The sequence below is a fragment of the Heptranchias perlo genome, unplaced genomic scaffold (assembly GCF_035084215.1).
Source record: "Heptranchias perlo isolate sHepPer1 unplaced genomic scaffold, sHepPer1.hap1 HAP1_SCAFFOLD_297, whole genome shotgun sequence".
NCBI classification, from domain to species: domain Eukaryota; kingdom Metazoa; phylum Chordata; class Chondrichthyes; order Hexanchiformes; family Hexanchidae; genus Heptranchias; species Heptranchias perlo.
This window is the reverse complement of record NW_027139309.1, coordinates 120,847-137,931: the sequence shown is the minus strand read 5'-3', so window position 1 is coordinate 137,931 and position 17,085 is coordinate 120,847. Positions and strand designations below refer to the sequence as shown.

The window sequence follows — 17,085 nt, the reverse complement described above, 5'->3', positions numbered from 1 at the left end:
TTGATTGGTACGGATTGCCACCAGCCCTGCCCACCAGCACGTCTGATTGGTTGGTATTGAAACTTTCCATTCAAAAGGGATATTTTTGTGAATTACTCACCAGGTGAGGAGGGAGTTCAAAGACTGGCCGTCAGAGAAAAACACTGACGGTTGTGTAATTCTGTGGTACACGGATAATGTTTCCCCTCACTCACTCACTCACTCACTCACTCACTCACTCACTCTCTCACTCATTCACTCACTCACTCACTCACTCACTCACTCACTCACTCACTCACTCACTCTCTCACTCACTCACTCACTCACTCACTCACTCACTCACTCACTCACTCACTCACTCACTCTCTCACTCACTCACTCACTCACTCACTCACTCACTCTCTCACTCACTCTCTCACTCTCTCACTCATTCACTCATTCGCTGCCTCTATCTCAACCTCTATTACAGGATATGTCTGTGTCTCTGTTACAGGATATGTCTGTGTCTCTATTACAGTATGTGTCTGTGTCTCTGTTACAGGATGTGTCTGTGTCTCTGTTACAGGATGTGTCTGTGTCTCTGTTACAGGATGTGTCTGTGTCTCTATTACAGGATGTGTCTGTGTCTCTATTACAGGATGTGTCTGTGTCTCTATTACAGGATGTGTCTGTGTCTCTGTTACAGGATGTGGCTGTGTCTCTATTACAGGATGTGTCTGTGTCTCGATTACAGGATATGTCTGTGTCTCTGTTACAGGATGTGTCTGTGTCTCTATTACAGGATGTGTCTGTGTCTCTGTTACAGGATGTGTCTGTGTCTCTATTACAGGATATGTCTGTGTCTCTATTACAGGATATGTCTGTGTCTCTGTTACAGGATGTGTCTGTGTCTCTATTACAGGATGTGTCTGTGTCTCTGTTACAGGATGTGTCTGTGTCTCTGTTCCAGGATATGTCTGTGTCTCTATTACAGGATATGTCTGTGTCTCTATTACAGGATATGTCTGTGTCTCTGTTACAGGATGTGTCTGTGTCTCTATTACAGGATGTGTCTGTGTCTCTATTACAGGATGTGTCTGTGTCTCTGTTACAGGATGTGTCTGTGTCTCTATTACAGGATGTGTCTGTGTCTCTATTACAGGATGTGTCTGTGTCTCTGTTACAGGATGTGTCTGTGTCTCTATTACAGGATGTGTCTGTGTCTCTGTTACAGGATGTGTCTGTGTCTCTATTACAGGATATGTCTGTGTCTCTGTTACAGGATGTGTCTGTGTCTCTATTACAGGATGTGTCTGTGTCTCTGTTACAGGATATGTCTGTGTCTCTGTTACAGGATGTTTCTGTGTCTCTATTACAGGATGTGTCTGTGTCTCTGTTACAGGATGTGTCTGTGTCTCTGTTACAGGATGTGTCTGTGTCTCTATTACAGGATATGTCTGTGTCTCTGTTACAGGATGTGTCTGTGTCTCTATTACAGGATGTGTCTGTGTCTCTGTTACAGGATGTGTCTGTGTCTCTGTTACAGGATGTGTCTGTGTCTCTATTACAGGATATGTCTGTGTCTCTATTACAGGATGTGTCTGTGTCTCTTCTGTTACAGGATGTGTCTGTGTCTCTGTTACAGGATGTGTCAGTGTCTCTATTACAGGATATGTCTGTGTCTCTATTACAGGATATGTCTGTGTCTCTGTTACAGGATGTGTCTGTGTCTCTGTTACAGGATGTGTCTGTGTCTCTGTTACAGGATGTGTCTGTGTCTCTGTTACAGGATGTGTCTGTCTCTATTACAGGATGTGTCTGTGTCTCTGTTACAGGATGTGTCTGTGTCTCTATTACAGGATGTGTCTGTGTCTCTGTTCCAGGATGAGCTCAATTTTAGGGGGCAATTGCGGGTGCGTTGGGGGCAGGGGGGTCTCTGAAAACCGCAGAAATCCCCCTTCAACCTGCCGACTTCTGAGTTTCCCAGGGAACAACCTGTGTGCGCGGGCAACCCGAAAACGGAATCCCACCGGCAATTAAAGCCGACGGTTTGACAGTTAAAGAGCCAAATGTACCTGATTGAGGTATTTAAGGCACTTTACCTGGACAGATTACGTGATTAGAACAATTTTTAACTTACCCGGTCCACTGCTCCTGATTCACTCCTGGTGAAACCAGGATCAGGGAACAAGAAACAAAATCAATTACATCACATACCACAGAAGGAAGTGAAAACACCAAATCAACTTACCTTCCCATCCGACTCCATGTCCAATGTCTCCTGCTCCCATCTCCCACTCTTCACCCCCGCCCCCCCCCCCGGTGTCCTCCCAATATCCCTCTCTTCACTCCCGATCGTCCCCCTCCCCCGATCTTCCCCCGCTCTTCCCCTCCCCCGATCTTCCCCTCCCCCCGATCTTCCCCTCTCTCCCCCGATCTTCCCCTCCCCCCGATCTTCCCCTCTCTCCCTCGATCTTCCCCTCCCCCCGATCTTCCCCTCCCCCGATCTTCCCCTCTCCCCCCCCCGATCTTCCCCTCTCTTCCCCGATCTTCCCCCTCCCCCCGATCGTCCCCCTCCCCCGATCTTCCCCCGCTCTTCCCCTCCCCCGATCTTCCCCTCCCCCCGATCTTCCCCTCTCTCCCCGATCTTCCCCTCCCCCCCGATCTTCCCCTCTTTCCCCCGATCTTCCCCTCTCCCCCCCGATCTTCCCCTCTCCCCCCCGATCTTCCCCTCTCCCCCCCCGATCTTCCCCTCTCCCCCCCGATCGTCCCCTCTCCCCCCCCGATCTTCCCCTCCCTCCCCGATCTTCCCCTCTCTCCCCGATCTTCCCCTCCCCCCGAACTTCCCCTCTCCCCCCCAATCTTCCCCTCCCTCCCCGATCTTCCCCTCTCCCCCCGATCTTCCCCTCCCCCCGATCTTCCCCTCTCCCCCCCCGATCTTCCCCTCCCCCCGATCTTCCCCTCTCCCCCCCGATCTTCCCTCTCCCCCCCGATCTTCCCCTCTCCCCCCCCGATCTTCCCCTCTCCCCCCCCGATCGTCCCCTCTCCCCCCCCGATCTTCCCCTCCCTCCCCGATCTTCCCCTCTCCCCCCCGATCTTCCCCTCCCCCCGAACTTCCCCTCTCCCCCCCGATCTTCCCTCCCTCCCCGATCTTCCCCTCTCCCCCCGATCTTCCCCTCCCCCCGATCTTCCCCTCTCCCCCCCCGATTCCCCTCCCCCGAACTTCCCCTCTCCCCCCCGATCTTCCCCTCTCACCCCCCCGATCTTCCCCTCCCCCCGATCGTCCCCTCTCCCCCCCGATCTTCCCCTCCCCTCCCCGATCTTCCCTCTCCCCCCCGATCTTCCCCTCTCCCCCCCGATCTTCCCCTCCCCCCCGATCGTCCCCTCTCCCCCCCGATCTTCCCCTCCCTCCCCGATCTTCCCCTCTCCCCCCCGATCTTCCCCTCCCTCCCCCCGATCTTCCCCCTCTCCCCCCCCCGATCTTCCCCTCCCCCCCGATCGTCCCCCTCTCCCCCCCCGATCGTCCCCTCTCCCCCCCGATCGTCCCCTCTCCCCCCCGATCTTCCCCTCCCTCCCCGATCTTCCCCTCTCCCCCCCGATCTTCCCCCTCCCCCCGAACTTCCCCTCTCCCCCCCGATCTTCCCCCTCCCTCCCTGATCTCCCCTCTCCCCCCCGATCTTCCCTCCCTCCCCGATCTTCCCCTCTCCCCCCCCGATCTTCCCCTCCCCCCGATCTTCCCCTCTCCCCCCCGATCTTCCCCTCTCCCCCCCCGATCTTCCCCTCCCCCCGATCGTCCCCTCTCCCCCCCGATCTTCCCCTCCCTCCCCGATCTTCCCCTCTCCCCCCCCGATCTTCCCCTCTCCCCCGCGATCTTCCCCTCCCCCCGATCGTCCCCTCTCCCCCCCGATCTTCCCCTCCCTCCCCGATCTTCCCCTCTCCCCCCCGATCTTCTCCTCCCTCCCCCGATCTTCCCCTCTCCCCCCCCCGATCTTCCCTCTCCCCCCGATCTTCCCCTCCCCCGATCTTCCCCCTCTCCCCCCCGATGTTCCCCCCCTCCCCCCGATCTTCCCCTCTCCCCCCCGATCTTCCCCTCTCCCCCCCGATCTTCCCCTCCTCCGATCTTCCCCTCTCCCCCCCGATCATCCCCCCTCCCCCCGATCTTCCCCTCTCTCCCCCGATCGTCCCCCTCCCCCGATCTTCCCCCGCCCCGATCTTCCCCTCCCCCCGATCTTCCCCCCGCCCCGATCTTCCCCTCCCCGATCTTCCCCTCCCCCGATCTTCCCCTCTCCCCCCGATCTTCCCCTCCCCCGATCTTCCCCTCTCTCCCCGATCTTCCCCTCCCCCGATCTTCCCCTCCCCCGATCTTCCCCTCTCTCCCCCCGATCTTCCCCTCCCCCGATCTTCCCCTCCCCGATCTTCCCCTCCCCCGATCTTCCCCTCTCCCCCCGATCTTCCCCTCCCCCGATCTTCCCCTCTCTCCCCCGATCTTCCCCTCCCCCGATCTTCCCCTCTCTCCCCCGATCTTCCCCTCTCTCCCCCGATCTTCCCCTCCCCCAATCTTCACCTCTCTCCTCCGATTTTCCCCTCCCCCCCGATCTTCCCCTCTCCCCCCCGATCTTCCCTCTCTCCCCCGATCTTCCCCTCCCCCAATCTTCACCTCTCTCCCCCGATCTTCCCCTCCCCCCCGATCTTCCCCTCTCCCCCCCGATCTTCCCTCTCTACTCCGATCTTCCCCTCCCCCCGATCTTCCCCTCTCTCCCCCGATCTTCCCCTCCCCCGATCTTCCCCTCTCTCCCCCAATCTTCCCCTCTCTCCCCCGATCTTCCCCTCCCCCGATCTTCCCCTCTCTCCCACAATCTTCCCCCATTCTCTCCCGATCTTCCCCTTGCCCCCCCTCTCGCTCCCAATCTTCCCCTCTCTGCCCTGACCTTCCCCTCTCCCCACGATCTCTGGTACACAATGTGTCTGTTTCTCTGGTACACGATGTGTCTGTTTCTCTGGTACACGATGTGTCTGTTTCTCTGGTACACGATGTGTCTGTTTCTCTGGTACACGATGTGCCTGTTTCTCTGGTACACGATGTGTCTGACTCTCTGGTACACGATGTGTCAGACTCTCTGGTACACGATGTTTCTGTTTCTCTGGTACACAATGTGTCTGTTTCTCTGGTACACGATGTGCCTGTTTCTCTGGTACACGATGTGTCTGACTCTCTGGTACACGATGTTTCTGACTCTCTGGTACACAATGTGTCTGTTTCTCTGGTACACGATGTGTCTGTTTCTCTGGTACACGATGTGTCTGACTCTCTGGTACACAATGTGTCTGTTTCTCTGGTACACGATGTGTCAGACTCTCTGGTACACGATGTGTCTGTTTCTCTGGTACACAATGTGTCTGTTTCTCTGGTACACGATGTTTCTGTTTCTCTGGTACACGATGTGTCTGTTTCTCTGGTACACGATGTGTCTGACTCTCTGGTACACAATGTGTCTGTTTCTCTGGTACACGATGTGTCAGACTCTCTGGTACACGATGTGCCTGTTTCTCTGGTACACGATGTGTCTGACTCTCTGGTACACGATGTTTCTGTTTCTCTGGTACACGATGTGTCTGTTTCTCTGGTACACGATGTTTCTGTTTCTCTGGTACACGATGTGTCTGTTTCTCTGGTACACGATGTGTCTGACTCTCTGGTACACAATGTGTCTGTTTCTCTGGTACACGATGTTTCTGTTTCTCTGGTACACAATGTGTCTGTTTCTCTGGTACACGATGTGTCTGTTTCTCTGGTACACGATGTGTCTGACTCTCTGGTACACAATGTGTCTGTTTCTCTGGTACACGATGTGTCAGACTCTCTGGTACACAATGTGTCTGTTTCTCTGGTACACGATGTTTCTGTTTCTCTGGTACACGATGTTTCTGTTTCTCTGGTACACGATGTGTCAGACTCTCTGGTACACAATGTGTCTGTTTCTCTGGTACACGATGTTTCTGTTTCTCTGGTACACGATGTGTCTGTTTCTCTGGTACACGATGTGTCTGACTCTCTGGTACACAATGTGTCTGTTTCTCTGGTACACGATGTGTCAGACTCTCTGGTACACAATGTGTCTGTTTCTCTGGTACACGATGTGTCAGACTCTCTGGTACACGATGTGTCTGTTTCTCTGGTACACGATGTGTCTGACTCTCTGGTACACGATGTGTCTGTTTCTCTGGTACACGATGTGTCAGACTCTCTGGTACACGATGTGTCTGTTTCTCTGGTACACGATGTGTCAGACTCTCTGGTACACAATGTGTCTGTTTCTCTGGTACACGATGTGTCAGACTCTCTGGTACACAATGTGTCTGTTTCTCTGGTACACGATGTGTCAGACTCTCTGGTACACGATGTGTCTGTTTCTCTGGTACACGATGTGTCAGACTCTCTGGTACACAATGTGTCTGTTTCTCTGGTACACGATGTGTCAGACTCTCTGGTACACGATGTGTCTGTTTCTCTGGTACACGATGTGTCTGACTCTCTGGTACACGATGTGTCTGTTTCTCTGGTACACGATGTTTCTGTTTCTCTGGTACACGATGTGTCTGTTTCTCTGGTACACGATGTGTCTGACTCTCTGGTACACGATGTGTCTGTTTCTCTGGTACACAATGTGTCTGTTTCTCTGGTACACGATGTGTCTGACTCTCTGGTACACAATGTGTCTGTTTCTCTGGTACACGATGTGTCAGACTCTCTGGTACACAATGTGTCTGTTTCTCTGGTACACGATGTGTCAGACTCTCTGGTACACGATGTGTCTGTTTCTCTGGTACACGATGTGTCTGTTTCTCTGGTACACGATGTGTCTGACTCTCTGGTACACGATGTGTCTGACTCTCTGGTACACGATGTGTCTGACTCTCTGGTACACGATGTGTCTGACTCTCTGGTACACGATGTGTCTGTTTCTCTGGTACACGATGTGTCTGACTCTCTGGGACACGATGTGTCTGACTCTCTGGTACACGATGTGTCTGACTCTCTGGTGCACGATGTGTCTGACTCTCTGGTACACAATGTGTCTGTTTCTCTGGTACACGATGTGTCTGACTCTCTGGTACACAATGTGTCTGTTTCTCTGGTACACGATGTGTCAGACTCTCTGGTACACAATGTGTCTGTTTCTCTGGTACACGATGTGTCAGACTCTCTGGTACACGATGTGTCTGTTTCTCTGGTACACGATGTGTCTGTTTCTCTGGTACACGATGTGTCTGACTCTCTGGTACACGATGTGTCTGACTCTCTGGTACACGATGTGTCTGACTCTCTGGTACACGATGTGTCTGACTCTCTGGTACACGATGTGTCTGACTCTCTGGTACACGATGTGTCTGACTCTCTGGTACACGATGTGTCTGACTCTCTGGTACACGATGTGTCTGTTTCTCTGGTACACGATGTGTCTGACTCTCTGGGACACGATGTGTCTGACTCTCTGGTACACGATGTGTCTGACTCTCTGGTGCACGATGTGTCTGACTCTCTGTCTCTCTTTGATACAGGTTGTTTGCTGGAAGTGCTCTGATTATAGAGCAAAGCTTCACTATGACGAGTACAGACTGAACCGGGTGTGCCGGGATTGTCACAATGTGCTGAATGGAGAGCACTGCATGGAGGAGAAGGAGAGGAAGCTGGGGATCCTGGAGGTAACATAGGAACAGGTGGAGGCCATTCAGTCCCTCTAAACTGTTACATAGGAACAGGAGGAGGCCATTCAGCCCCTCGAGCCTGTTACATAGGAACAGGAGGAGGCCATTCAGCCCCTCAAGCCTGTTGCATAGGAACAGAAGGTTGTCATTCCATCCCTCGAGCCTTTTCCATTATTCATAGCAATATAGGAACAGGAAGAGGCCAGTCTATTAGATGATGGCTGATCTGTACCTCAGCCCCATTGACCCTCCTTTTCTCCATAATCCCTTAATATCCTTACCCAACAAAAATCTACCGATCTCAGTATTGAAAGCTCCAATTGTCCCCCAGTATCCACAGCCTTTTTGGGAGAGAGTTCCATATTTCCACTCCCCTTTGTGTGAAATGCTTCCTGACATCACCCCTGAACGGCCTGGCTCTAATTTTAAGGTTATGCCCCTTGTTCTGGACTCTCCCACCAGAGGAAATAGTTTCTCTCCATCTACCCTATCAAATTCTTTAACATTTTAAACCCCTCAATCAGATCACCCCTTAATCTTCTAAAGTCAAGGGAATACAAACCAAGTTTAATTTAACTCTTGAAGCCGTGGTATCATTTTGGTGAATCTATGCTGCACCCCCTCCAAGGCCCATTCATCCTTCCTGAGGTACCGTGCCCAGAACTGAGTGCAGTACTCGACATGGGGTCTGACCAAGGTGCTGTACAACTGAAGCATCACTTCCCCCCTTTGTATTCCAGCCCTCTTGAGATAAAGGCCAACATCCCATTAGCCTTTTTGATTACTTTTTGTACCTGTCCACTAGCTTTGTGCACTTGGATGCCGAAATCCATTTGCTCCTCTACAGTTGCTAGTCTCTTGCCATTAAGAAAATATTCAATTTGTCTTTCTTAGGTCCAAAGTGGATGACCTCACACTTCCCCACATTGAACTCCATCTGCCACAGTTTTGCCCACTCATTTAATCTGTCTGTCCTTTTGTAACTTCCTGCTCCCATCCACACAACTTACTGTGGCTTCTAACCTAGTGTCATCTGCAAACATGGATATACAACTCTCTATTCCTTCATCTAAGTCATTAATAAATATGGTGAAAAGCTGAGGCCCCAGTACAGATCCCTGGGGAACATCACTTGTCACACCCCACCAATCAGAGCACATTCCCTTTATCCCCAATCTGTCTCCTACCTTCTAACAAATTTCTAACCCATGTCATAAGGTTCCCTCCAATTCCACATGCTCTCATTTTTACTAATAATCTCTTGTGTGGACCCTTATCAAATGCCTTCTGGAAGTCCATAAAGACAATGTCCATAGACACTCCCCTGTTCACCATGTTAGTGACCACCTCAAAAATTCAACATGACATGACCTACCCTTCACAAATCCATGCTGACTTCTTTTTTATCATACTTGTCTGTGCTCAGTCCACTCTGTACCTGATGATAGGTTCCATTAACTTCTTCACAACTCATGCTAATCTGACAGGTTTGTCGTTTCCTGGTTTCACTCTCCCTCCCCAGCAGGTAAGGGGAGAGCCCCTCACTCTCAGACCGCCTGTCTCACTGACAGCATCAGCATGTGGGGTGTACTGGGGTCCAGAAACTGAGCCCTGCCTGTCCGAGTGGGTGGGGGAGGGGAGGGGAGAGGAGGGGAGGGGGTCTGTACAGATTTTGTAGAGGGGGTCAGAGATCGTGCGTGGGAAGTTGGTGCACCGTGGGGGAGGGGGCCGGGGGCCATGCGGTGTCCTGAGTTGACCTGTGACCTGTGGAGTTGTGTTCTCTGTTGACAGAAGGAGTCGGCCGAGGTCTCGGGGAACAGTCTGATGTGCAGCTTCCTTCACTGGATGGAGAAAGGGGGCAAGCTGGGACTCAAGGCCTGGTTCGTCATTCCACGCGATGACCCCTTCGTCCTCTACATGTACAGAGCCCCTCAGGTACCTGTCACTTTTGACCTATGCGACGGTGGCTCAGTGCCTCTTCCTACCCCAACAACACATCTCAGGGCTGAGACTCAGACTTAGGGAGGTGCTAGACTGGTGGAGGGAGCCCAGGGACTGATAGACCCAGTACACTTAGTAACCAGGTACATGGGGGAAGTGTGGCAAAGTGTTCAGGTGTGAGGAGCTCGCCCTGAAATATGGGGCTGTGGGAAGAAGCTGAGTCACTGGGCGATTTCTGCATTTCCTTAATATTGTACAAGAAATATAAACTGGGCTTCCCCACTGCACCTGGGGAGTCACTGCTCTCCTGTCCACTAAATTATTTTAATTCTTCACTTATGTGACATACTAGCACCTGGGAGTGTTTGATGGGACAGTGTAGAGGGAGCTTTACTCTGTATCTAACCCGTGCTGTACCTGCCCTGGGAGTGTTTGATGGGACAGTGTAGAGGGAGCTTTACTCTGTATCTAACCCGTGCTGTACCTGCCCTGGGAGTGTTTGATGGGACAGTGTGGAGGGAGCTTTACTCTGTATCTAACCCGTGCTGTACCTGCCCTGGGAGTGTTTGATGGGACAGTGTAGAGGGAGCTTTACTCTGTATCTAACCCGTGCTGTACCTGCCCTGGGAGTGTTTGATGGGACAGTGTGGAGGGAGCTTTACTCTGTATCTAACCCGTGCTGTACCTGCCCTGGGAGTGTTTGATGGGACAGTGTAGAGGGAGCTTTACTCTGTATCTAACCCGTGCTGTAATGAATGATTAATGAATATAATTGCTCGGTTTGGGAGTTGAATATTCATGGTCTGAATGTCTGTTGTGTGTAACATGCTCCCATCTCCCCACAGGATGTCAGGGCTCAGAGCTCCATCCCATTATTGGGTTACACCATCGACCTGCTGAGTGACTGCGATTCCAGCTACAGCTTCCAGCTCACACAGTCCAAGCAGGTGTACACATTGAGTGCAGAGACTGAGGAGCTGCGGGACCGCTGGGCACAGCTCATGAGGCTGCTAGCAAGTGGCATGTGCCCTGGTGAAGAGGATTAATACTGCCTGTCGCAGTGATCGCAGCCTTTAGGAAAAGCCTTCTGTCATCGAGCTCCAGCCAGTGTCTGTCCCTCTAGCTCGAAATTCACCCTCCCGTTCCTCTGTTCAGTCATTGGAAAGGGATGTAGATGTGAGTTATACTGCTGCCTGCTCTCTCATTATTCGATGTTAACAGATCACACTTGGGTGGAGACTCTTCATCTCAACGCAACACTTCTTGGGTCAGTCTGTGACCCAGTGCTGACCTTTACTCCCTGGGTGAGTCCGTGACCCAGTGCCGACCTTTACTCCCAGGGTGAGTCCGTGACCCAGTGCCGACCTTTACTCCCAGGGTCAGTCTGTGACCCAGTGCTGACCTTTACTCCCAGGGTCAGTCTGTGACCCAGTGCTGACCTTTACTCCCAGGGTCAGTCTGTGACCCAGTGCTGACCTTTACTCCCAGGGTGAGTCCGTGACCCAGTGCCGACCTTTACTCCCAGGGTCAGTCTGTGGACCTGTGCTGACCTTTACTCCCAGGGTCAGTCTGTGACCCAGTGTCGACCTTTACTCCCAGGGTCAGTCTGTGGCCCTGTGCTGACCTTTACTCCCAGGGTCAGTCTGTGACCCAGTGCTGACCTTTACTCCCAGGGTCAGTCTGTGACCCAGTGCTGACCTTTACTCCCAGGGTCAGTCTGTGACCCAGTACTGACCTTTACTCCCAGGGTCAGTCTGTGACCCAGTATCGACCTTTACTCCCAGGGTCAGTCTGTGGCCCTGTGCTGACCTTTACTCCCAGGGTCAGTCTGTGACCCAGTGCTGACCTTTACTCCCAGGGTCAGTCTGTGACCCAGTGCTGACCTTTACTCCCAGGGTCAGTCTGTGACCCAGTGCTGACCTTTACTCCCAGGGTCAGTCTGTGACCCAGTGCTGACCTTTACTCCCAGAGTCAGTCTGTGACCCAGTGCTGACCTTTACTCCCAGGGAGAGTCCGTGACCCAGTGCCGACCTTTACTCCCAGGGTCAGTCTGTGACCCAGTGCCGACCTTTACTCCCAGGGTGAGTCCGTGACCCAGTGCCGACCTTTACTCCCAGGGTCAGTCTGTGGACCTGTGCTGACCTTTACTCCCAGGGTCAGTCTGTGACCCAGTGTCGACCTTTACTCCCAGGGTCAGTCTGTGGCCCTGTGCTGACCTTTACTCCCAGGGTCAGTCTGTGACCCAGTGCTGACCTTTACTCCCAGGGTCAGTCTGTGACCCAGTGCTGACCTTTACTCCCAGGGTCAGTCTGTGACCCAGTACTGACCTTTACTCCCAGGGTCAGTCTGTGGCCCTTTGCTGACCTTTACTCCCACGGTCAGTCTGTGACTCAGTTTAATATCTCATCTGAAAGACAGCACCTCCGACAGTGCAGCACTCACTCAGTACTGACCCTCCGACAGTGCAGCGCTCCCTCAGTACTGACCCTCCGACAGTGCAGCACTCACTCAGTACTGACCCTCCGACAGTGCAGCGCTCCCTCAGTACTGACCCTCCGACAGTGCAGCGCTCCCTCAGTACTGACCCTCCGACAGTGCAGCGCTCCCTCAGTACTGACCCTCCGACAGTGCAGCGCTCCCTCAGTACTGACCCTCCGACAGTGCAGCGCTCCCTCAGTACTGACCCTCCGACAGTGCAGCGCTCCCTCAGTACTGACCCTCCGACAGTGCAGCGCTCCCTCAGTACTGACCCTCCGACAGTGCAGCGCTCCCTCAGTACTGACCCTCCGACAGTGCAGCGCTCCCTCAGTACTGACCCTCCGACAGTGCAGCGCTCCCTCAGTACTGACCCTCCGACAGTGCAGCGCTCCCTCAGTACTGACCCTCCGACAGTGCAGCGCTCCCTCAGTACTGACCCTCCGACAGTGCAGCGCTCCCTCAGTACTGACCCTCCGACAATGCTGCACTCTCTCAGTACTGACCCTCCGACAATGCCGCACTCCCTCAGTACTGACCCTCCGACAGTACCGCACTCCCTCAGTACTGACCCTCCGACAGTGCAGCACTCCCTCAGTACTGACCCTCTGACAATGCTGCACTCCCTCAGTACTGACCCTCCGACAGTGCACCACTCCCTCAGTACTGACCCTCCGACAGTGCACCACTCCCTCAGTACTGACCCTCCGACAATGCCGCACTCCCTCAGTACTGACCCTCCAACAGTGCAGCACTCCCTCAGTACTGACCCTCCGACAGTACAGCGCTCCCTCAGTACTGACCCTCCGACAGTACAGCGCTCCCTCAGTACTGACCCTCCGACAGTACAGTGCTCCCTCAGTACTGACCCTCCGACAGTGCAGCGCTCCCTCAGTACTGACCCTCCGAAAGTGCAGCACTCCCTCAGTACTGACCCTCCGACAGTACAGCGCTCCCTCAGTACTGACCCTCCGACAGTGCAGCACTCCCTCAGTACTGACCCTCCGACAGTGCAGCGCTCCCTCAGTACTGACCCTCCGACAGTACAGCGCTCCCTCAGTACTGACCCTCCGACAGTACAGCACTCCCTCAGTACTGACCCTCCGACAGTACAGCACTCCCTCAGTACTGACCCTCCGACAGTACAGCACTCCCTCAGTACTGACCCTCCGACAGTACAGCGCTCCCTCAGTACTGACCCTCCGACAGTACAGCGTTCCCTCAGTACTGACCCTCCGACAGTGCAGCACTCCCTCAGTACTGCACTGGATCATCAGCCTGGATTATGGGCTCCAGTCTCTTTAATCTTGAACCCACGATGGATTCTGGGCCTGGACATGGCCGGGAATCGCTTTGAATAAGAACATTTGACGCTGTTTTAATGACGGATTCAGTGGCTGGAATTCTAACTTGAAAAGGAAGATTTTTGATTGAAAAGCTGCTCTGGTCTCTGTGGAGAACATTGAGATCTGAGAATAAGCACATTTCCAGAGGGGTAAGAGTAGAAAAGCAGAGAAGTTATGTTAAACTTGTATAGAACCTTGGTTCGACCACACTTGGAGCACTGTGAACAGACCTGGTCTCCATAATTATAGAAAAAGGATATAGAGGCACTCGAGAAGGTGCAAAAAAGATACCAGAACTGTGAGGTTATACTGATCAGGAAAGATTGAACAGGCTGGGGCTATTTCTTTAGAAAAGAGAAGACTGAGGGGTGACCTGATAGAGGTCTTTAAGATTATGAAAGGGTTTGATAGGGTAGATGTAGAGCAGATGTTTCTACTTGTGGGGGAGACCAGAACTAGGGGGCTATAAATATAAGATAGTCACTAATAAATCCAATAGGGAATTCAGGAGAAATGTCTTTACCCAGAGAGTGGTGAGAATGTGGAACTCACTCCCACAAGGAGTAGTTGAGGTGAATAGAATAGATACATTTAAGGGGAAGCTGGATAAACACATGAGGGAGAAAGGAATAGAAGGATATGCTGATAGGGTGAGATGAAGAAGGGAGGGAGGAGGCTCATGTGGAGCACGGACCTGTTGGGCCTATTTCAGTGCTGTACATTCTGTGTAATTCTATGATGATCCTGGAGGGTGAAATAGTAAATGAAACCTCGAGTACATGAGCTGACCTTCAATCCTCCATCAGATTGAAGGGTGATTGATCCCTCCCCGCATCAGACTGTTGACTAACACCTGCTCCTGATTCACACTGTCGTCTTAAACTCGCAAATAAACTCTTTACCTCGAATGTTCGAACCTGTGTTTGATATTTTGTCCAGTGATTGAAATGTGGTGCCCAATCTGCAGCAAATGCCATTCACAATGTGCGAGCCCCACCTCTCGATCAGGAACCTGCCCTGGTGTCTGTCCCGTGTCACAGGGCTGCAAGGTGGGAGTTTACTGATGATCTGCTCTCTGTAACCCAACAAATGGGATGCAGCCGTCACACATTTGGTTCCCAGGCCTTCGATCCATGTCCTTCTGGAGACACAGCGTGATCTGTGGTGTGAGAGCCGCTCACACACTGAGGCACCAGCAGGTACATCAAACATACAGGCCTCAGCATCACAGTTACTACTGCAATGTTGGCCTTTATCTTGAGATGGGTGGAAGTTATGTTCCAGCTGTTCAGAGCTCTGGTTAGACCCCATCTGGAGACTGGGTTCAGTTCTGGACACCGCACCTCAGGAAGGATATATTGGCCTTGGAGGGGGTGCAGCACAGATTCACCAGAATGATACCAGGGCTAAAAGGGTTAAATTATGAGGACAGGTTGCACAGACTCGGCTTGTGTTGCCTTGAGTGTCGAAGATTAAGGGATGATCTAATTGAGGTGTTTGAGATGATGAAAGGATTTGATAGGGTCGATAGAGAGAAACTATTTCCTCTGGTGGGGGAGTCCAGAACAAGGGGGAATAACATTAAAATTAGAGCTAGGCCGTACAGGGGTGATGTCAGGAAGCACTTCTTCACACAAAGGGGAGTGGAAATCTGGAACTCTCTCCCCCAAAAAGCTGTTGAGGCTGGGAGTCAATTGAAAATATCACAACTGAGATTGATAGATTTTTGTTGGGTAAGGGTATTGAGGGATATGGAACCAAGGCGGGTAAATGGAGTTAAAATACAGATCAGCCATGATCTAATTTAATAGCGGAACAGGCTCGAGGGGCTGAATGGCCTCCTCCTGTTTCCATTTGAGATTTTGGCCACCACCCCCCACAATTGTTGTCTGCTCACATCGAGCTTTTATCAATGGTTTGATCTGGTTGATAAGATCTGTGTCTGTCTGCACTCAATGGTATTTATGTATGGAGACTAGTCAGACTCAACCTGGACCCAGATAAATCTCTGCCACTCCCCATCTGAGGATCTAGAGACTGGTTTAGATGGTAATATTATTGAATGTGACATGTGAAAGGCCTGTGTATTTGACAGACTTATATTCTCAGCTCCTGGAAACACAACACAAAGGTCATCAAGGCCTTGTCAGCCACTCAGTGTTTAATGAGCCTCATTCACGCTGACGTACAGACGTAATAACACAAACCAGTACACAGCCTAACGACCAGGCCCGGTCACCCCAGGAGCCTAACGACCAGGCCTGGTCAGTCCTGGAGCCTAACGACCAGGCCTGGTCAGTCCTGGAGCCTAACGACCAGGCCTGGTCAGTCCAGGAGCCTAACGACCAGGCCCGGTCACCCCAAGAGCCTAAGTACCAGGCCCGGTCAGTCCAGGATGGAGTCACAGTGACTGTACAGTTCTTCCAATCTCTCCTCCTGTTCTGAAGCTTCTGTATGACCTGCATCCTGGAACCGTCTGAAGCCGTCTGAAATCTCTCGCATTCTCAGTTACCTCATAACCCTTGGCGACGGTGACAGAATTCCAAATACACACAATAAAACTAGACGGTAACTACGCTTTGTTGTCGGAGGTTGGCTCCTTCCCCTCCGGCACTGGAGGTTAGCTGTGGGGGCGTCTTGGCTCAGTAGCAGGACGATGGCGGATCCGTTGGGGCCTGAGGTTCTGTAGCTCTGGAGTGGCCCTTCAGCAGGCTCAGGGCCGCACTCTCTAACTGGCTGCGATCCATGCGACAAGCCTCCACCATCTCACCCACTGTCACTGCCATGAAGACTGGGTCACTGGCCAGTTCATGAAGTCCTTGGGCCTCCAGCACCTTGACAGAAGAAGGAAAGGCGTGAGAAACACTAGACGCACAAGCACGGCCCCTCCCCTGGTGTTGGACAGCAGGGAGGGGGGGAGGGGCAGACTTTTTTCACTTCATGGAACATCTATCATGGGTTCAAAGGTCAGGACAAATGATACTGGGAATAAAAGGGTTAAATTATGAGAACAGGATGTATAGACTAGGTTTGTATTCCCTTGAATATAGAAGGTTAAGGGGTGATCTGATCGAGAGGTTTAAGATGATTAAAGGAGTTGATAGGGTAGATAGAGAGAAACTATTTCCTCTGGTGGGGGGAGTCCAGAACAAGGGGCATAACCTTAAAATTAGAGCCAGGCCGTTCAGGGGTGCTGTCAGGAAGCACTGCCCCCTTCACATTGCCCTGGGCCTTCCCCAGAGGGCTGGAACTTGCAGGAGGAGCAGCCCAAAGTTCGCATGTTAATGAGGTGGGGGGGCGTTCCCATCTTCTCCTCCTGCTACCCCCCCCCCCACACTTAAACCTCCCATTGAAGCCCAGCCCACCCAGGCACACGAGACCCACTAGAAGCTGGTACTGGTCTATGTGACAGGAGAATCCCCCCTCAAATCACGGGGTACGGCAGGAGGCTGAGGAGAACTCCCCAGGTGAGTGGAGATGGTTATGCTGGTTAGGCCTCACCTAGAGTATTGTGTTCAATTCTGGGCACCACACTTTAGGAAGGATGTGAAGGCCTTACAGAGGGTGCAGAGGAGATTTACTAGAATGGTACCAGGGATGAGGGACTTCAGTTATGTGGAGATTGGAGAAGCTGGGACTGTTCTCCTTAGAGCAGAGA

General features: G+C 52.6%; 2 protein-coding genes across 3 annotated transcripts in view; one reads left to right on the top strand and one right to left on the bottom strand.

Moving 5' to 3' along the window:
- Positions 1-7,428: 7,428 nt before the first annotated feature.
- On the top strand, positions 7,429-12,205 carry LOC137311114 (FYVE, RhoGEF and PH domain-containing protein 4-like). 2 transcript variants are annotated; one of them, XM_067978481.1, is made up of 3 exons: positions 7,429-7,662; positions 9,460-9,600; positions 10,452-12,205. In XM_067978481.1, the coding sequence occupies exons 1-3, from the start codon at positions 7,438-7,440 to the stop codon at positions 10,650-10,652; spliced, it is 567 nt and encodes a 188-aa protein (XP_067834582.1). In that variant the 5' UTR covers positions 7,429-7,437; the 3' UTR covers positions 10,653-12,205. The 2 variants fall into 2 exon arrangements, with proteins under 2 accessions (XP_067834582.1, XP_067834581.1); XM_067978480.1 differs by having other exon boundaries at positions 7,433-7,662; positions 9,457-9,600.
- A 3,363-nt stretch (positions 12,206-15,568) lies between these two features.
- Positions 15,569-17,085, bottom strand: part of LOC137311115 (voltage-dependent L-type calcium channel subunit alpha-1S-like) — a 108,390-nt gene continuing 106,873 nt past the window's right edge. Inside the window, exon 18 of the mRNA XM_067978482.1 lies at positions 15,569-16,261. Within this exon, the coding sequence (XP_067834583.1) occupies positions 16,070-16,261 (192 nt within the window). The 3' untranslated portion in view covers positions 15,569-16,069. The remainder of the gene's footprint in view (positions 16,262-17,085) is intronic.